Consider the following 21,591-nt stretch of genomic DNA (forward strand, 5'->3'; position numbering starts at 1 on the left):
TGTCCTCTTCTAAAATGTATCATTTTAGCTCTCATGTTAAACCTATTACCCATGGAGTTCATTTGTAAGTGTGGTGCTGGCAATAGTCTACACTCACCTGTGTGCATGAGTATCTTGCGTCAACAACAACCATGAGTTGTTGAATTATTTTAAACAGCTCTCTAGTCAACTGCCTTGCACATTTGTAAAACAACACAACAAGAAGAAACAATCGACTATAAATACAAAGATTTCTCATCTCTCGGTTCTGTTCCATTGACCTACATGTCTTTACAAGAGTGGCATATTGTCTTGATACTGTGGCTATAAGCACAGGAACTCAGACAAAGCCAGATTTGAATCATGTCTTGTCTGTACCTCTGTCTAGCTATGTGACCTCAGGAACTGGGGCTTTAACATCCTCATCTAGTAAGACTGGGACACTAAAATTTGCTTCATAAAATTATTCAGAGGACCCACACCAAACAACTAATGCATAACACTTATAATGGTCCTTGACCTATAGCTGATGACTAATAAATGCTAATTTATGTATTATAATTCATATCTTCCTTTTGAATTGACCATTTATCATTATGAAATTTGCATCCTTCTAATTGGCAACATCCAGTTTCTCTTGCTAACTGTTACTTTTACATGCTATATCTTTTTCCATCATTATACTATCAGCCTGTTTCTTAATAGTTAAAGCATGTCTCTTGCTGGACATGGTGGCACACATTTTTAGTCCCAGCACTCAAGAGACAGAGGCAAGTATCTCTTTGTAAGTTCAAGGCCAGCCTGATCTACTTAGTGAACTCCAGGACAGCCAAAGCTGCATAGTGAGACTCTGTCTCAAAATAGGTAAATAAACAAATAATAAATTGTATCTCTCATAAAATTTTACTCTCCTCTGACCATTTTTGTTTCTCCATTGACTTATTTAGTCCATTTGCATTTAATGTAATTACTAATACAGTTGTGTTTAACTCCAGGATCTTGTTTTGGCCGTGATCCTTAGAGTAAGACTCAATCCAGAATGTATGCCAAAGTCCCCAGCCTTGGTAGGACCTGAATCTCCTCAACATTATGAAAGGATGGAGATGAATTCATCTGTTGATCATGGTAGCTGCTGTTTCCCCTTCAGCTAGATTTGGTAGTCTGGGGTACCCTGCTATCTTCCCTTTGCTATGACAATACCTGAGATGCAGGGGAAAGTTGTCTTGGCCCACACTCTAGATGCTTCAGCACATGGCCACTTGGCTTTATTGTTTCGGATGCTGTGGTGAGCAGTACATCACAGTGGAAACACATGGCAGGAACAAAGTTTCTCACTCAATGGTAGCTTGGAAGCAAAAAGAAAGATGAAGAGGCTGGAGTCCCAGTTTCCCGTTCAAGAGCATAACCCTCAGTGATCCGACTTCCTTCTGCTAGGTCCCACCGCCTAGTGGTCCCCTGTCTCTCAACAGATCTAGAGGCTAGTGACCAAGTCAACATCCAGCCTTTGGGAGACACTTGGCACATTAACCGTAACACATTCTCTGCTTAGGAATCAGCCTAATGGGAGGCAGACCTTGTCTGTGGATTTTAGTCATCCATCTCTATCACTTTCTCTTCAAGCTCCCACTCCGCCACAGCTTTTCATCTGCTGCTGTCTGCTGTCACCCCATAATTTTGTTGGGGGGGGGGTGACCAGGTTGAGCTTGTCTCACATGTTTGCATCCTCTCAGGAACCAGACCCTCTCAGATGCCACCTGGACTGACACATTGCCAATTCTTTCAAACATTTGCTTTATACTTTTTTTTTTCACCACTAGCTTTACCATTATTTGGCAGAGAAATTAATCTGACACAAGCCTTCCCCCATGCAAAGAACCAAAGGCCTTATGCTGATTCCATTTATTTAGTCCGGCTCAAGATTGCTCAAGCAGGTAGGAAACACTTTTCTTGGCAGACAAGTAAACTTGATCCTACAGCAGTCTAGAGAAAATAGAATTAAGTTACAGACAACAGAGCTATCCGAGATATTTAGCTGGTATCTGACTGGATTTGTTAAGAGTGACAATATGAAAGAATTTAGGAATTCAGGCTCTAATCAGAACACTGCTCAACTGAAGAAGGTATTCCCATTGCTTTAGAATTCTTTTCAAAGATCAGTAAACTGAGCCCATGAAGCCAGACAAATTAAAAAACAACCTAATGAGTGATGTGTGAGAAAGGCATTCTGAAAAGTTGGGCAGTTGCACTCTATAGGAACAAGGCCTATGAGAATATTTCTAAAGTATGAAACTGTTGATTAAAGAGCCATAAATGGGACCCATTTTTTTCTTGGGAACAGATGGATGTCACCTGTGCTTCACCTGTACCTCAAGAATGCTGAGGAGCAGTCACCAAGATTACACAAGATTATAGCAGGATCCTTAGATGGGGTGAGAAGAATCCCTTGAGTGTCTCCAGCTCTGTCCACACCTAAGTGAGTAAACTTGGTTACCTGGAAACACTGTGATCTTCTCTAGGGAATATATTCTTCAATCCTGGTTCATCAGTCAGGGTCTAATAAGAGGGCAAAAGCCACATCTGTTATTTTATTAATTTGTTTATTTATATGAGTGAGTGTGTGTGTGTGTGTGTGTGTGTGTGTGTGTGTGTGTGTGTGTGTGTGTGTGTGTGTATGTGTATGCCATGTAGGTGGATGCCCACAGAGGCCAGAAGAGGGTGTGAGATCCCCTGGAGCTTGAGTTACAGTTTGCTGTAAGCTGCCTAGCATGGGTTCTGGCAACCAAACACAGACCCTCGGGAAGAGACGGAGGCACGCTTCAACTTAACCGCTGAGCCATCTCTGTTATTTTAGCACAGGGTTTAATGAAAGATTTTGAGAAAACCAAACAGCCAAGAGGGAATGTGGTGGCCTCGCACAAGTGGCCACTCCAGGCATCAGCCCCCACCCTACAATGAGGCAAGCCCGAGTTGCTAACATAGCACAGGCTGGAGAGGGTCCCTGAGGGCTGGAATTCAGACTCTGAAGAGGAGACCAATAGCACAGACTAGTATTTGGGGGTCAGGAAGGGACTTGTATATAGCAGGTATTTTTGACACACATGATATTTAGCAGGATAAAGCCCACTAGTGGCAATTTTATAAGTCCACTTTAAAATATGTAATTGGGAATTGACTTAGACTCATGACTTTTTTTTTTTTAATGGTGGCATCTAAGTTAACACAGAGTAGAATAAACTCATTTAATAGACTTCCAGTTTTCCTCATAAGCTCAGGTTATCAGCTTCCATGGTATAGGATGCCTTTGCTTACTGCCAAAACCAGAGGTATTTAAAGGAGGTAGATTAAATCTGTACATTCACTTGAAAGTGTGTGAAGTGCTGGGCTGAGCTCGTAAACAGGACTAAGCATTATCCAAAGGCTGCTCAGAAATTTTTGCTAAAATCTGCTAGATTTATAAATGTAATAATCAGATCTGTCATACAAATGTAAAATCCTTAAAAGGGTGTTTAACTTGCTTATTGGCACTAATGGCAAATAACATGATTTGTTAAATTCATAATTATTATGTTTACTAAGTATTCAGGGTTTTTGCTTGTCTGTTTTTGTTTTTTAGTTTGTTGTTGTTTTTTCTGTTTTTCGTAACAGGATTTCTCTGTGTAGTTTTGGTGCCTGTCTTAGATCTTGCTCTGTAGACCAGGCTGGCCTCGAACTCATAGAGATCCGCCTGGCTCTGCCTCCCAAGTGCTGGGATTAAAGGCATGCGCCACCACTGCCCTGCTTTAAGTATTCAGTTTTAAAGCTACACTTAAACAAATAACATGGAAGAGGGGGGAAACCAGCCAAGTCTATTCTGTGTTCAACCCCCTACCTAGGAACACTGGACTCTCATTGCCCAGCTCTTGTCCATGTCCTTTGGAAGCTGCCCATCCTCAGCTTCTGTGGCAACCATGAAACCATCACTCACCTCATCGCTCTGGGCTTGGCTGCTCTGCTCTTCCTTTTCTCTCAAGCCAGGATGCCTCCTGGAGCAAGATGCTACACTAGACTGGGGGTTTGGGTTCCAGCCACTCCAGTCTCCGAGGAAGCAGGCACCTCGGTCAGTTTTCCAGCACCGTATTCCTAGCACCAAGAAAAGTGCTTATGCAGTGGAAGCTTCCCCTAGGTATAATGGGTAACTTGCCATGAGAATGGATGTGCACAGTGGTATACCATGATGCCATGGATGTGCCAGTGACTGTAAGCCAACACATTGTGTTAATCTCATCGTTCTGTAACTTAGAAGTCTGACATGGTTCTCACTGGACTAGAACCAAGGTGTCAGGGCTGTGTTCCTTTCAGGGAGCTCCCAGGGATGTTTCCTTGCCTATGCAGCTTGCAGAGACTAGCCACATTCCTCTGCTTATGGGCCTCACATCACCACTGAGGTAGAATGTCCAATGACCATCTACCAGTACAACTACAGTATAATTAATCAGCTGAGACAGCACCTCTCCAAACACTTTTATTAATCCTTCTGAGGCCTCAAACTAATACTGCCCTTCTAAAAGTATTTATGCAGAGAATAAAACATTATAAATTTCTTCTGTCAAATAGAACCAAAAAGGAATATGCAAGGAGCCCATAATAAATATAATACAGTAAGCATTCCCTCTAGGTCAAACACTTGGGAAGGAAAATCTCTTGAAGGGCTTTTTTTAGTGTTTTCTACCTTCCACAGATGAGATGCTTCTCCAGAAAAACTTGCCTACCTAGTCCAGATGGCCCAAAAAAAAAAAAAAAAAACAAAACAAAACCAAGGGCTAAGGCCTGGCTCTGGAGAGGAGGTGACAGGACAATGGAGCAGGTCGAACATGGGCAGTGCGGGGAGTGTGGAGGGCAGAATGCACCGTGGCCAGCTTTACTGTGCTTGCAAATTCAGGCAATACACACTCGAAGCACTCTGCACCGCAGCACCCGTGGCATAAACAAAGCGACATTTATTGTATCTATTTTGAACACAGACAATAAAAAAGTTTAGTTTGTGATTCACTCAGAGCCCAGAGCTGGGTTACTCTGCCACTAAACAACCTAGGGAACCCCTTGGCATAGATGATAGCCAAGAATCTTCCTGGCATGGGGGTGGGGGGTGGGGACTGGTTAAAACTGCTACAGATGACACTCTTGCAATAGGTGTGATGGCCAAAGCCAACAAATGCCATAAAATATTGATGTGTACAGTCTGGGATATTTCTGTACTAACACCAGGTGTGTCTGTCCAAAGAGAAACTTGTAAACTGTTTAAAGTCAGCAGCAATGACATTCAACAGCCTGTACACTTTCTATACCAGAGTCCATGTATTATCCTGACAACTGCCGTCCATGACAGAGACATCCATGATACGGAAAAAGGCATATTTAAAACATGCACTGTTAATCTTATCAATGAAAAAAGCAAGCCCATAGATGACTAATTCCTTTGTCTGGATCAGTAAATAATCTCTAGTGTGTGCTTGGTGTACTAACAAGGACCTAGCCATCAGTTAAGTTAAATAAACTGCAATGTTCTGCCCACTAACACACATTAATTACCTTATGGAGATTATTTTAAAAATTCTTTTGTGTGTGTGTGTGTGTGTGTGTGTGTGTGTGTGCACATGCATATATATATGCACATCACATGAATGCAGGTGCCCTCAGAAGACAGAAGAGGGCATCAGATCCCCTGGAACTGTTAGCTGCCTGATGTGGATGTTGAGAACTGAACCCATGTCTTCTGGTCTCCTGTAAGAGCAGAAAGTGTCCTTGAGCACCAAGCCATCCATCTCTCCAGCCCCCAACTTGTAGACTTTAGACACCCCATACAGAAAGATGAGTTTTTGCTTAAAATTCTCAAAGGAATTTGAACATTTCTCTTTGTGTTGTGTGTATGTGTGTGTGCGCACGCGCACACGCGTGCGTATACACATATATGGGTTCACACATTGTGTGTACATGGATGGGTGCATGTGTGTGTGCAAGTGCATGAGCACAGTGTGTGACATTTAGGCACTTCTGTGACAGGTAGACATCTCTCTTCTGTCATTTTCTCTTGGAAGGACAAAATTAAAACATTTTTTAAAATTAGATTTTTAAAGTAGAATGCATCCAAAGCACAGCTATGGTCATATTTCAGATCTTTGCCCAGAAGGGTGACACTATCAAGGCTTAGATGAGCTTGCATGGCCTCTTCTTCTATTGGTGGGTTATATATTGAGATTCCATCAACAAAATTTCCAAAGACTGACCAGATCCTGAAAGGGCAGCACATGTCAAGAGCAGGATCAGGAGAAACTTTCTATGTTTTTCTGAGCTTCTATTAGCAAGACCAACAGACAACTATAAAGAGGAAGCCAGAGGTTCAACATAGACAAAAAAGTTCCCCTTCGCCAACCTGAAGAGAACATTAATAAGGACCTAGCACAGTAACAAAGCAAGCTGCCTCAAATAGCATCATGAGACAAACATGACAGGAATCCCAGACATTTCTGCGTACTTCTGTAATCTCAGAGAATAAATGTTCCTCCAAATAAAACGTGCCCACATGCCCATGTCTCTCTGTCCATGTAAAAGCCCAGACGCATTCCAGTCACTCAACTTCTCTGCTCAAGAGGCAATCTTCTGACTCCGGCACAGCCTTCCCTAGAAGCCAAGACACTTAGAACACAGGTCATTCCAGACACAGGTCTGGCTCCCCCAGAGCTCTGAGGTATGTGAGTCCTGTCCGCTACTCAGCCTTTTGTTCTGAGCTATTTCAGCACGTTTTGAAAGGGCCCACTGTGTTTAGTCTGCAAACACTCCACTGGAAATGAGCAGTGCAAGGTCCTATGTGCAAATATTCACGAACATGGTTTTTTGTTTTTTTTTGTTTTTTTAAACAATACACGTTTTACAAATTCAAGTGAAATCCAGGTACAGACTAGGTCAGTTGCTGTCTTATGCACAACAGGAAAGTGGTCAGTCAGTTCCTGAAAGTAGAGGAGTAAGGCACCAGTGACTGAGAAGGCTCATTCCTGGAGACTGGGAAGAAGCCTGAGAGGAACATGCTGAGGCTGAGTCCAAGACAGAGATTCTGCTAGGCTAAAGCCCTTTGTGTAGGCAGCACATGACATCTGGACATACGTAAGGATGGACCCTCACCCACGAGTAGGATAATGCTTTCAAGGAAACTGCAGTTAAAGTAAGTGATAAGGGCTATAGTTGACTTCCATGTTATACAGAACCTTTGCTACTCCTTCTTCCCCTTGGCTTCTGCTTCATGGATCATTAAGGGAACGGCAAGGGCTGGCACATTCTAGATGTTCATGTGTGGTCCAAGCTTCTGCGACAGTAATGCCAGAGCATTATATACTAGGAGCATCAGCCAGTCCAATAGGATGGGAAGGGCCCAGAGAAGAGGATCCAGGTGAAGCAGGTGAGGCTGGAAGTCAGGAGAACAGTGGCATGAGGAGCTAGTCACAGACACCACAGTGGGGAGGGTTACAGGTGTTTCCCGGGGGCATGGAGACTTGGCTTGTGCCCTAAGAAATAAGGCAGTGCCACTCAAAACAAGAGCCCCTTGGTGATCCATGGAGGAGATACATCCACACAGTCCTCATCCAGGCTACAAAGTAGGGATGCGGAAATCCTGGAGATGTCAGCTCAGCTGAGGGAAGCACAGTTCATCTCGGAGTCCTCCTGGCTGCCACTTGCTCCATCTTCTAGTTCCAGTTCATCGGGGCTATCGGGGATGCTGGGCTCACTGGAGCACTGGCGGTGTGGCGGTGGGAAGCTGGGCGGCAGAAGCAGGTGCTTGTCCTCACTGTCAGCCTCCTCCCCTAACCCTGAGTGCATCATGGTGGCCATGGCCAGCAGCTGGATGTCCGAATGGGCATTGGCCACTGTGTGCCGCCGAACACTGCCACACTTCTCCAGGTACGCCTCTCCTTCCTGCTCTGTTAGCGGAGTCAGGACCATCTCATTCAGTGGCCGTCCAACGGAGGTCATCAGGGAGGCATAGTTGAGGACAGTCACCTTGGGCCGGATCCTGGAATGCCTCCTGGCTGCAAGAGGAAAAGGCAACAATGGCTGTGACTGGGGGAAGGTAACACAGTGACCAAAATGGAAGAAGAGGGAGGGAGAGCCTCTGGGGACAGCTTTAGGTGGGGCCTCACTGAATACAATGGAAGACATGACCATCTTCATGTCACGCAGCTTTACCTGTTTACACCAGATCCTGTATCCAGTCAACCAGAACCCCACAATAAATGCTCACCTAAAACTTTTTTGAATGGAGTGAACACTCACGCCCCCCTTTCCAGGTGCTGCCTGAGCCTCACTGAATTAACCTTTAATTCCACAAAAACCCTCTTCTCTGAAGACTTACACATTAGCCAGGGCTTCAGAACCCTGCTCAGAAGGTGACGTCTGCAGGGTCAGGAGGGCTGGGGTGTCTCTGTCTCAGGAAAATGGTTGCCTTGCAAGTTATGAGGACCTGAGTCTGATCCAAGCAAAAAGGCCAGATGCAGTGACATGAACTGCCAAGTCCAGAGATGAGGAAGTGGAGACAGACAGATCCTCGGTACTGGTTGGCCAGCCAGCCTAGCCTATCTGGCAAGTTCCAGGCCAGTGAGGAACCCTTTCTCAAAACCCAAAACAAACGAACTCAAACCAAAAACCAACCAACCAAGCAAACAAACAAAAGCCCAAGGGCTGCGGAGATAACTTAGTGGATAAAGCACTTGCTGCAGAAGCGTGAGGACCAGAGTTCAGATGCCCAGAACTCATGTAAATACCAGGTGGGTATGGTGGCTGCACTCAGAAGGCAGAAACAGGAGATCCCTGGAGCAAGCTACCCAGCTGGACTAACCCGTCTGTATCAGTGAGCTCTGGGTCCAACCGAGAGCCCCTGTGGCCATGCATAAAGTGAAGCGTACTCAGATGACTCCCAGTGTCAACCTGGGGTCTACAACTGTTGCTTTTTCAGCACTGTGTTCCAGAAACAGCGGAAGCTTTTATATGCATGAGGCTTTGTGGTACAAGCCTGTTGTCCCAGCTACTCAGGGAGCTGAGGCATGAGGATCTCAAGTTAAAAGCCTGCCTGGGCTACAGAGCAAGTTCAAGGCCCATCTGAGCAAGTGAGACTCTGTCTCAAAATATCGAGTTTAGACAAGGCTGGTGGTGTAGCTTAATGCTAGAGCATTTACCTAGCATGAATGATGACCTAGGTTCAAATCTCATAGCCACAAAAAAAAATTAAAAATGTTTAGTATGCATTTTGGACTCCTGCTAGAAAGTGAACCTAAATCATAGCATATGGAGACATTGTTAGTGTCTACTTTAAAGAGAAGAAAACTGAGTATCAGGGAGGTAGGAATTTACCCAAGGGGACAGAGCCAGAGCACAGTCAAGCTGGGGCTCCGATGAGTTTGGCACCACTCCGGACCCTGCTTTCCCTGGCACCCATACAAAGCCACCAAGAAATGTTACAGGCAAAGCACCTTGTGGGAAGGACAAGCCAGTGGGGTTCACAGGCGGGGGAAAAATGGCTAGGACCATCAGAAACCTGGCCGAGGACGTACACTGGAGACATATAGAGTGGTGGAAGGTCCTGAAGAGGACGGAGAAGGGCAACATTCTGAATGGTGAGAACAGCCTGAGCAAGTCGCTGGATGAGCCCCAGGGTCACAGCCTTGCAGGAACTCGATGTATAGGAACAATGAAGCTGTGCCCATCCTGGTTGGCTAAGTGTGTCCTAGGAGGGCCCTGTGATGACAGATGGAAGTCTCTGTGACACATGGGAGAGGCTATGTGTCACATGAGAAAGGACAGAAGAGGGTGTGCTTCAGGAAAGGGCCCTCGCAGGAGGTGGAGCAGGAGCTACTGCCAGAGAAAAAGCCAGAGAGGGTGCAGAGACACATGGGAAAAGTGAATGCCAGTATCAGAGTACAGAAAAGAGGTGGTTCACAGGAGAGAGACCCACAGAGATGAAGGGGAAGGTGACAATGGGCTCAGGACACCAGTCACTGATACCACAGAACTCATGGGATGGGCTGTGGAAGAGCAGGACTCAGGTGACTTGAGCCAGCACCCTCTGAACTCAGGTAATAAGAAAGGCCACCCTACCCATGGGTGCTCACCAAGAGGCTGGTGTCTTGGAGAAGGAATTAAATACGGAAAGCCAATGGACAATAAAAAAGAATCTGTGCATAGTACTTGTCCCCCCAGAAACAGCCATTCCTAGTGTTCTCAGTTTCTGAGAACAGCCATGGGCTGCTTTCATGATCATAAAAATGGACACTTCTTCAACAGAAGCACCAAAGACTTCACAGCAGCAAGGGCCCAGCTAAAGAACCATCCTCGAAACACTGCCATTGGGAACAACTCATTTCTCACAGTACTTTTACAACCACGCACTGTGGGCTGGCTGTAGGGAAAACGCACAATCAGCCTGGCGGAAGCTGGGCCCAACAGCTTCAGAGGCCATGTACTAGAAGTCATTCTCTGTTCCTGAGGCAAGGCATCGATCTGCCAAGGTAGGGTGTGTGCAGAAGCCAGAGCCAAGAGAAGACAGGAGCTTTCCCGCTTCAGCTGTGAACACATACACTCCCAGGAGCTGGGTGGTCCTCTAGTTGAGGAAGAAAATACCACACTGCTATGGGGTTGAGTTGTTACATGTGGCTAAAACCTGAGACGAACAGATCCGCCATCCATGAAGAGGACAGAGTTGGAGCAGGGGCTGGGGTTGGAGAGGACACAGGGGAAGCTGAGGGAATGTAGACTCAATGTGCGTCGCTGAGACATACTGCATCTCTGGCTGCAGGAGTTTTCACGGGCCTCAACCTGCTGGAATGAGCCCAGAAAAGGTGTCTCTGAGGGTTTTCTGGACATCGTCCATTTTTCACTGCAGTCAAGTCGTTGAAGGTTTCCACAGGCAGTGAATGAACAAAAGGCCACTTGGCTGCAGCTGAAGAGAGCTGAGAATTGAAGCCAGAGTGAGACTGAGACAGTCTTGGTGTGTGTGTGTGTGTGTGTGTGTGTGTGTGTGTGTGTGTGTGTGTGTGTATGTGTGTGTGTGTGTGTGTGTGTGTGGAACCATGCTGCCTTAGCCTTCAGCAGACACTTCCAGAACAACACTTTGCCAAATGCTGCACTGACTGTGCAGAGGCTGGGGGTCCAAGTCCAGCTACAGCTATGTGCTGGGTGCCCAACAAGCGCTGGGTACTGTGCCCAGGACATGCTTCCCCAATACCATCTCCTTCCTGTGTGTGGCAGAAGATGAACATGAAGTCTGCAGTCACAATTACTTACAAAGACTCAAGTCTGGGGCCCCACAGCAGAGCTCCTGCTTGTGGCCTTCAGAAGCTTCAGAAAGAGGTCAGGTTGTCTGAGTAGCAGTAACGGGGCATTACAGGAAAGCTTCTGGTCAAGAGGAAAGCATCTCTGGTCTGCTGAGAGACTTACTATTTTAGTTGGCCAGGGTCTATGACCTGGCCAAGGATTACCCCTAGCAAAGCAGGGTCAACTTGAGCCATGCTAAAGAGATAGGCAGAATCATCATCCCTTCGGTGAGATGCTCTATTTCCTTCTCAGAAGCCCCGCCCCTGCCTGAAGCTCAGCTGGGTCTGCCGACCTTTCTGAGAAGGTATAACTTTTCCTGGCCTCCACCCGTTCATGTTGAGATGTTGACTGGAACACAAGTATGTTTTCTGCTACCACAGGCTTCCTTGCTCTTTCTCTAACGCTCCAGGCCCTGTCATGTGGCTGCTTGCTGCCACGCGGTGTACCTCCATCCCAGTAACTGAAACAGCATGGCCGCACCCTGACTCCTGCCTCCTCCACTTTCCTCCCCCAGGCTGAGATTTACAGCTTGCCTGTGCTGGATTTTTTTTTCTTTTCCTTTTAATATTTTTCTCCATTCTTTGAAATTCCATGCATGATGTTTTGATCATATTCACCTCCAACCCCTCTCCCTAAGTCAAGCCAGATCCACTCACTCTCCACCCCCTACCAACTTTGAATCCTTTTATTTTTGGATTTTTTTTCATGATAGGGTTTCTTAGTGTAACTCTGGCTATCCCAGAACTCGCTTTGTAGACCAGGCTGACCTCTAACTGAAATCTCCACCAGCCTCTGCCTCCCAAGTGCTAGGATTAAAAGCTTAAGTCACCACCACCTGACTTTCTTTCTTTCTTTCTTTCTTTCTTTCTTTCTTTCTTTCTTTCTTTCTTTCTTTCTTTCTTTCTTTCTTTCTTTCTTTCTCTCCTTCTTTCTTTCTTTCTTTCTTTCTTTCTTTCTTTCTTTCTTTCTTTCTTTCTTTCTTTCTTTCTTTCTTCTTTCTCTCTTTCTCTCTTCCTTCCTTCCTTCCTTTATTTATTTCGGCTAATAGGAGTTTTTCATTTCAACTCCAATAAAATTGTTCAACTTTCTCTTAAAATTATTTTATTAATGAGCTCAAGAATCCCAAGGGGGATCCCAGTTTCCCTGATATCAATGTGACAAATGTCAGAGCAGAGATAACGCGAGTATCCTGGAAACCCAGGTAATCCTGTGTGGGGTGTGTGTGTGTGTGTGGTATATATGTGTACACGTGTGTGGACATGCATACGAAGGAAGGCCTAGAGGCTGCCATCTGTATCTCTCTCAATCACTTCTCCACCTTATTCTTTTGAGACTGGCTCTCGCGCTGAACCAGGGCCTCACCAATTCAGTTAGACCAACTGACCGGAAAAGCCTCAGCGATCCTGTACCTGGGCTTAAAGGTGTACCACCAAGCTCAACGTCTTCAACGTGGATTCTGGGGGACTAGGTCTGAGTCCTTGCATGGCCAGCACTTTACTGCCTGAAGAGAGGTCTTGAAGAGAGAGCACTTCAGATTGAGGTGCGTACTGGAGACACACAGACCTCTCTAGGGCCTGGGGTACAAAGAAGAATGTGTCCCCTGCCTTGCACAGTCTAATGACAGTACAGCATGACAAGTGTTTGTGTTAGAATTCCTAGCCACTCCCGGATGACCCCACATGCGCTGGCATCCCGGGGCCTTGCGTCCTGCTTACTGTCCTTGTGTTCTGTGATCATGTAATCTATATTCGCATGTGTGGGGGGGGATCTATAAAGGCGGGTCCCACTCCTCATCCCTCTGCCCTTTTTCTTCCTGCATGATCTTTCCATAGACCTAATCACCCTTCGATTCCCTTCCCTTAATAAACTCTTATAGTGGGTTTTGTTGTGGCTTTTCTCGCACGATAAACAGAGCCACTTAATGAATAACAGTTTGGAGTCCCAGGAAAGATTAGTGGGTGACCTCACACATGGAGGAAGAGTGGGGGACAAGCTGCCCCTAAGGGGTCCGTAATACAACATGGCATAACACTGCTTGGCCCCGCCCTCAGCACGGTTTCTTCCTCCTGCTCTCTCCCAGCAGGTCAGAGCTGGTGTTCAAGCCGCATGCGGGTCACAGAAGGTAGGAACTAACACCAGCCCACACAGCGGATCCCTGACCCAACTGGTCACCAAGGCCCCACTCTTCCCACATGGCCTCTTCTCTTACCCTGCAGTGACTTGCAAGAGAGGCCTCTGCTTTCTGGAAGAACGTTTGGGTTCCCAAGACGGTACTGGCACAGCCAAGGCCACAGGAGCCTCATGGTTCGCCACCAAGTGTCCTGGCACACAGTGCTTCCTTGGTGAGCTGCCAGTCACCAGAGCTAATCCTCAGATAAGTCAGCAGAACGGTGAGACTCCATCAGTCAACCCTACCGGGGCTCCTTGGGAAGCCTGAACACCAAAGGCAGGGACCTGGCAGGCAGCTAGCTTCCCACCCTTGGGCTCATTATCTTCTTCCCCTCTTTTTCTTTGTACCAGGGATGGTAGTCCCATGTCCCCAGAGGAAAGGGAACAGGGTCTCCCACTGAGGGACTGGCTGTGACTGTCTTCCTAGGAACACCTGAGACCTAAAGACTGGGCTGTCCTGGTGATGGGGCACTCCTGCAGGGAGAGGCTGGTCTGCCACCTCAGCTGGCACCCGCTCTCAGGCCCCGTCCCCTTCCTCCTTGACTTCCACAAGGTAGGGCCGGCAGAGCCTTTATTCCCGGCTCACAGGCCCCCAACCGAGCCAGCCTTTCATCCCTGTGAAAGCCAGCCATCACAGTTCCTTTCAGACTCCTCGAGAGGCAAAGCCTGCGTAGGGAGGTCCTTTATTGGGGGATTGGCTCCCCAACAGGCCTTTGATCTTCTCGGCTCCCAGAATGCCCCTGCCTACCGAAGCCATTGAGGGCTCCTGCTCTAGCCCCGAACCTGAAAGGCCCAGACGGCCTTTGTCATGCAGAGAAGCTAGTGTCCAGCTACGGGGCAGGCTACAGAGGGGCCTCAGGGATACAAAGGAGGGAGGGTGTGGGAGGCTCGGGCTTTTGTGAAGGAGGAATCTAGCCTCCAAAGTCTGCGGCAGAGGAGGGGCCCTGAGAGGCTCAGGAAACCTCAGGCAGCTCAGGAATTTGGGTAACGTGAAAGGCAGCGCTTGGGTCAGGCCTCCAGTGTGTGTTTGCTGTTCTTTTAGTTTCACGCTGCCTTCCTCACCTGATACCGCCATTGTCCTCTGGTAATAATAATAAAAAAAAAAATGAGGCTTTAGAGGGGCGGGTTTGCACACCACATGCACGCACACGCACACGCTCACGCTCACGCTCCATTTGGGGCCTTGGATTAGATCACTTATCTGTTGTTCTAAAGCAAGACTCCTTGTCCTGGTACAGATCCAGGTGCAGTAAGTCATGGCCCCAGCATCTCTGGAGTCGAAGATGCAGGGCACACGGCAGGGATACAGGGTAAGTACCGTTCTGGCCTGCAAAGCTGGGGCATTTCCCAGGGACCCCAAGAGAAACGGCAGCACCACCCTCCTCAGGCCATGCACACCTGCCAACAGCCTGGACAGGAGTGTGCAGCATGGCCACTGGCTGAAGGCAAATCTCATGCTGCTCTGGTCTCGGGAGCCACGGCACAGCCTTGACCCAGATAAAAGGATCTCTCGTGACTCTTCAAATTTTTTCACTGTCCATTTTTTTAAAAAATTATGTGTATATATGTGTGTCCGTGTGTGGGTGTGCACCTGGGTGAATGGTTCACGGGGGTCAGAGGTGTTGTAATCTCCCTGGAGCTAGAGTTACAGTGGCTTGTGGTGGCTTCTAGAAACTGACCTTGGGTCTTCTGCAAGAGCAGTATGTGTTCTTAACCTCTGAGCCTCTCTCCAACCCCTCAATTATTGTCTTTAATACCCAGACTGAATGAATGGGACTTTCACCATCAATAGAGGTCTCTGTCCCCAAAGGGTAGGGAAGGTCACCTCAGCTTTTAGCATGCAGAGGTCTGGCCTGGGACACCTCCTGGATGAAGGGATAGAAAGTCAGGATCACCCATACTACTACGCCCCAATGAACTCCTGTCCTCAATGCTGACAGTGTTGAGTTGGGGGGATGGGGGGTTGTCAAGGGCAGCTGCAGAAACTCCAACATCGTAGCTTTGGGGTCCTAACTCAAAGAGCCCAGCGACTTTAGCCCTTATAACGCAGGAATGGTGACCCTACTCCAGAGCCCGCCCAGCACAGGGCCTACTATATGGCCTGTGACCAGCACTATTTCTTGCCACTAGTGACTCCGAACCTCTGAAGCTCCTTCCGTTCCTCAAGTGCTCCATCCTCTGGCCCTCCCACGACCCCCTGGTCCTCCCAGTGGTCCTCCCTGACTGGACAGTCTCCCAGCCAACTCCTGCACATCCCCCACCTCCCCAAACAGACCTCACTTCCTGCAGGGAGCCTTCCCCAGGGTCCTGTCTGGGGGGTCCCTGTGCTTCCCCGTCAGAGCATCCATGCACAGGTGACTCCCTGCCTTACCCTGGCCCTCACTGGACTGTGGGCAGGAACAGATCCCATTTTGCTCACTAGCACATCTGCAGCAACACAAGGTGCCTGGCAGGGAGGCTGAGGACACATCTGCTGAGATTATTATTAACTGGAATAACAATAATTTTTAAATTGCTCAAATAGGATCATGGCCACCCTCTGTCCCTTTTAAGACAAAGTCCCTTTTGAAAATAAGGACTGGGCTGGCAGAATAGCCCAGCAGGTAAAGGTGCCTGTCACCAGAGAAAATGGCCTCCCATAAGCTGTTCTCTGACCTCCATACTAGGGTTGTGGCATGGATGGATGGATGGACAGGTATGAGCATGCACACTCACACACATGAGTGCACGCATGCGCACAAACACACACACACACACACACACAAATAAATAAAATAAATGTAATTTTTAAAAAATACACTGTCTTTCATACAAGAATAAAGTCTCAGGCCTCGCCTTATCTGACAAAAGTGTGTATTATTCCTGTTTGGGCTGGAGACCCAGAGGTAGCTAGCTCCTCGTGGAGTTCTTATATCTACCCTTGTTTCAGGCTTGGGAAACCAGAATATGCCTCCTCAAAACATGAAATGGGGGTCTGAAGAGATGGAGTGGCAGTTAAGCGCACTGGCTGCTCTTCCAGTGAACCCAGATTCAATTCCCAGCAGCACAGGGTGGCTCCAGCTCCAGGGTAGTCAATGCCCTTTTCTGGCCTCTTTGGGCACTAGACACACAAGTGCATACCTAGAGGCAAAGCCCATACACATAAAACAATACAGTAATTCTTAAAACATGAAAGATTAGTGAAGGAAAGGCAATGAAGAACCAGGCCCAAGCTGGAGATTCAAGGCCATCCTCGGCTACATAGTAAGGTTGAGGCCAGCCTGGGCTACATTAAGACCCTGTTCTCAAAAAAATTATTGTTCTTTATTAAAGATGTTACATAAACAGGGACTCGAAGCCAACTGTTTGAAAAGTACTTGTTCCCTGGATTCTCTCCTGCATGTGAGAACACATGTTTCAATACACTTGTTTGTTTTTCTCGTTAATCTATTACAGGGATCTGTTCCAACTAAGAGCTTATGGGGGTTGAAGAAAAGTTATTTTTCTTCCTCTCTGTTGGCGTTAGGCCCTGACTATGGTAGAGTTCTTGGCATAATTCAGCTAACCTGCTGGCATCCTGACATCTCCCTGGGTCCCCATCCCTGAAATGACATGAGCCCAGGCAGTAATAAAGAGGGTAGGCTCCATGGAGACTGCAGCAATATAGCATCCAGCTTAGGGCGGAGGGTGGGAGGCTGTCCTCCTTCAATAGTTTTCTGATCTTATGTCAAGGGGGTGAGGAAGAGAGCAGAGATCAAGGCTGTGGAAAGACCTGGGGGTCGGCTGACTGGAGCCAGCCTCCTCCAGTGTGTGGATGAGGTGAAGCTGGTACCCCCAGAGAGACAGGACCAGGGCCAGGAAAACTGCCAGCAGAAGGCTCAGCCTGCTACACCGAGAGACCCAGGAGGGGCAGCAAGCTTCCTGGAGACTGCTCCTTGCCTCCTTGGCTCAAGGACAACTCTACCACAGCAGAAAGAGAGCCGCTGAGAGATTCCCATCCAGGTGATGTTTCCTGTTCTGCACCCTTCTATGGGTGCCGGCCGCCCGGTCTTGGGAGTACAGCTGCCTGCATGCATCTAACAATCATGCTCGAATACCTGCTGTATTGCTGCATGGCTAGATGTCGGGCACCACTGCAGACGCTGAAGACAGAAATAAGCGAGTGAGTGTCTGCACGTTAAGTGCTTACATCTCAGGCAGTGACCGGAGTCTTTATCACAAGCCTTTCACAGGGCTGTTTCCACCAAGACCGTGGTATTATCGGGAACTATTCTACAGTAGATGGTACTACATCATCAGCCACTTCTGAGACCATCTAGACTGTGCTGTCACTGGGAGAAGGACCAGATTTGACTCCCCTCTGGATACTTTAAAGAGACTAGGACAGAAGAATGTATCCCCAAACCCAGGAACCCCAACCCTTGCGGTGAAAGACCTTGCAGTACCTATGGATGAAAGATCTGGCCGTGACAGCAACATGGTAGCTTCACATGCCGAGCTGCTGTCAAGGGAAGAAATATAATGGGTGGTGTCCACTCATATGAACGGAGGGTGTTGTACTGGCTAGTTTTATGTCAATTTGACACAAGCTAAAGTCATCTGAGAAGAGGGAGCCTCAATTAAGAAAATGCCTCCTTAAGATCTGGCTGTAGGCAAGCCTGTATGGTATTTGCTTAATTAGTGATTGCGGGAGGGAGGGCCCAGCTCATTGTGGGTGGTGTCATCCCTAGGCTGGTGGTCCTGGGCTCTATAAGAAGGAAGGCTGAGCGAGCCTCGGGGAGCACACCAGTAAAAAGCAACCCTTTATAGCCTCTGCATCAGCTCCTGCCTCCAGGTTCCTGTCCTGCCTGAGTTCCTGCCCTCACTGCTTTTAATGATGAACTGTTACATGGAATGGTGGGTGAAATAAACCCTTTCCTCCCCAAGTTGCTTTTGTTCATGGTGTTTGATGATAACAATAGTAACCCAGACTAAGGCTGGCATAATTTAAAAAAACACACACACACACACATACACACACAGTTTCTGGTATTAGATACAAGAAAATTAATGTCCAGGCACATTCAACGATCAAAGGTATGGATAAGACAGGAACCACTACAGGGGCCGGGATCAGTCTCTGAGAAAGACTGGTAGAGGGGCAGGGTTGCTGCCACATGGCCTAGGAACATCTGTAATTAACAAACCAAGATTTGCACCGGCCTTCACTGGCACAAAGCGCTAGGCAGACAGTCGGTGCTCAGTACCCATGTAGCTTGGGGGTAATGATTACCCCCAAGCCTCTGGAATTCAGAGCTATGATCTTCTTACCCAGTGAGTACGTGGGGCCTGTGCAGCTGCGGTCCCCACTGATGCCAAGGAAGGGAGACACCACCTGCTTCACCAGCTCCTCCAGCTGCAGATAGCCCTCACTTGGGCCTGTGGGCTCGTGAACACTCTACAAATAAAGACCCAGGACAGATAAAGGTTAGTGAGAAGTGTCGAAGCGGTGGACACCTGTCAGCACCTCCCAGTGGCCCTCCTCTGGGTACAAGGCAGTGTTGGTCACAGTTAGGCTCCTGGTGGTTAGAATGAAGGAAACAGGCCAGAAGCGCTGGTCGTCTGTCCCAAGTCAATGGATGAGAATGAAGGAACACAGGAAATGGAGACGAGGAACAGGAGGGAGGGGAAGGATGAATGCAAGACTTGGAGCTGGGTGGCTCTCCCAGGTCCACGGGCCATGGGGACAGAGCTTGCACTGACCCCTTCAGAGGCAGCAGTCCCCAATCCTCAGCCCCTCTGCCAGGTTGCCTAGCAAAACACTAATGACAGCTTTTCCTAACCCAGGACAAAACCAAGATGCAAGGCCCTGAGGTGAAAAATCAGTAAGGATGTTGAGTGGAAAATGAGAGATTAATTAAACCAGAAACGAAGAGGCAAGTGGAACTCTGAGTTCAAGGCCAGCCTGATCTACAGAGGAAGTTCTAGGACAGCCAGGGCTACTGCGTGGAAAAACCCTGCCTCAAAAAACAAACCAGAAACTGGGCCTTCTAAGAACAATATCTGGGTTCTCCCAGGACAGTGTATGTAGCATAGTCCTAACTCTGGCTCCAAAGGGGCAGGTGGCAAGGTCCAACAATTATGCCACCCACAGAGGAGTGGAGGACTTTCCCACAGCACACAGGCACTTCACAAAAGCACTGCGTGTGAGCTGGGCGGTGGTGACACACGCCTTTAATCCCGGCAGAACCAGGTGGATCTCTGTGAGTTTGGGGCCAGCCTGGTCTACAGAGTGAGATCCAGGACAGTTACCAAAGCTACATGGAGAAACCCTGTCTCGAGCAATCCTTCCAATGACCAGAAATAAAGACCAGGAGGGGGCTTAGGAAACTTGCCTAGTATAACACAGCCAACTAACTACCAGGCTCTAAGCCCACGTGACAGTAACTTGTTACCAGGTTAGAAAATGGAGGAAGAGCACTGAAAAGTCCAGGAGAGAAGAGAGGAAGAGTGGTCCTCAGTCTGATTTCAGCATGAACTGGGCCAGCAGGGCCAGAGCCCTCACACTGAGCCTTGGGTAAAAGCCAACCAAAATAAATGCATGGCAGCCAAAATGGGAAAGGGGCTGGTAAAAACCTGCTTCCTAGAAAACCAGCAGCTGGAGCTGAAGAGATGGCTCAGTGGTTAAGAGCACTGGCCGCTCTTCCAGAGGACCCGGGTTCAATTCCCAGAAACCGCATGGTGGCTCACAACCATCATATAGTGGGATCTGATGCCCTCTTCAGACAAAAATTCAATAGAGCACTCATATACATAAAAAAATTAAGAAAAGATGTGTGTATTCTGGATATTATTGCATATCAGTGGAATAATATAGTGGGTAGCCTTTAAAAAAAGAAAAACCAATAAATAAAAATAACAGTTACACTTAAAAAAAAAAAACAGCATGCTCCTTGTGAACTGTTTCTCACTCTGGAAAGGGTGTGAAAATGTGCTCTCCTGATGAGGGGTGGCAAAGATCACCAGGAAAGGGCCTAAGGAGGCTCCAGGGGTCTCTATAGCCAGAAAGATTATCTCCTCAAAGTCTCCAAAATAGACCCTGAATGGCTTTCCTTAAAAACAACACAAAGCTCATCACGGGCCCGAGTTGTCTGTGGAGTGAAGCAGGTTGGGCCCACTCCTGCAGATCAGGGATTGGACGGATGAGATGTGGTTCCTAGGAAACGGGTTCTCCCTTGGCCCTCCTCAGCTACATCAAATGAGATGCAGATGCTTGGGTGTTGGGTGGTTTAAGAAAACAAAAACCTAAGAAGAAGCTACAGGTGTATGCAGAGCTTGCAGTCTGGGACTAGAAAGGGAGGGAAGAGACCAATGCAGAGTAAGTGACTGTTCACTGGGATGAACTTGACTGTGGCCGTGGGAATAGGCACGGCGAGCCGCCCCACACTGCTCTCCACTCCCCTTGAGCTCAGGCATGAGAACGCTTAGCGTTGGAAATGAAAAGGATAAGAAAATAAGCTGCTTTACTTAGGAAGGCCTGCCCAAACCAGATTGGGGGGGGGAGCACTCAAGGCAGTAGGAAAAAAAGGGGGGCAGGAACCAAACCAGACCTCAGAGCAGAGCATTCCAAGCCATAAACCACCTTTACTGGGTCTCAAAGCCTAATCAAGGCTTTCTTCTTCTTTTATTTGTATTCTCTTGCTAGTTCTCATCAACTTCTTCTCTAGCTTTTCCCCCAGAAGAGAAGTGACAGGAAACAGAAGCGGCAAAAGGCAGGAGGCAAACGGATGATAAGCCAGCTTGGAGCTGGGGAGCTCTCCCAAGGACACGGCCCGTGAGGGCATCCTCAGTCTTCTGCCCCACCGCTAGCCCATGCTAGCCCACTTAGCAAAACACAGCCTGTAAAAGACAACTTTTCACGGCCCAGTACCAAACAGGACGCTGAGCCCTACAGTCAAAAATTACTAAGAATGTTGAGTGGGAGATGGGAGACGATTAAACCAGGCCCAGGGCCCTCCAAGGACAACGTCACACACCCTGCCTCTTGGGCAGGGCCCCATAATAACGGAAGGCCTCCCTCATCATCTGGTGGGGGGACCCTTTGAGAACAGGAGCTCTCTACCTATAGCAGGAGATGCCCTTGTGTCTTCC

At 47.9% G+C, this 21,591-nt stretch overlaps 1 protein-coding gene across 1 annotated transcript in view; it reads right to left on the reverse strand.

The window, feature by feature from the left end:
• Positions 1-4,935: 4,935 nt before the first annotated feature.
• The window catches only part of Prr5l (proline rich 5 like), an 85,770-nt gene continuing 69,114 nt past the window's right edge, over positions 4,936-21,591 (reverse strand). The window contains exons 8-9 of the mRNA XM_042275798.2: positions 18,772-18,898; positions 4,936-8,036 (exon numbers count right to left, since the gene is read on the reverse strand). Coding sequence (XP_042131732.1) covers positions 7,636-8,036; positions 18,772-18,898 — 528 coding nt within the window. The 3' untranslated portion in view covers positions 4,936-7,635. The remainder of the gene's footprint in view (positions 8,037-18,771; positions 18,899-21,591) is intronic.

This window comes from Peromyscus maniculatus, chromosome 4, assembly GCF_049852395.1.
Source record: "Peromyscus maniculatus bairdii isolate BWxNUB_F1_BW_parent chromosome 4, HU_Pman_BW_mat_3.1, whole genome shotgun sequence".
NCBI classification, from domain to species: Eukaryota; Metazoa; Chordata; class Mammalia; order Rodentia; family Cricetidae; genus Peromyscus; species Peromyscus maniculatus.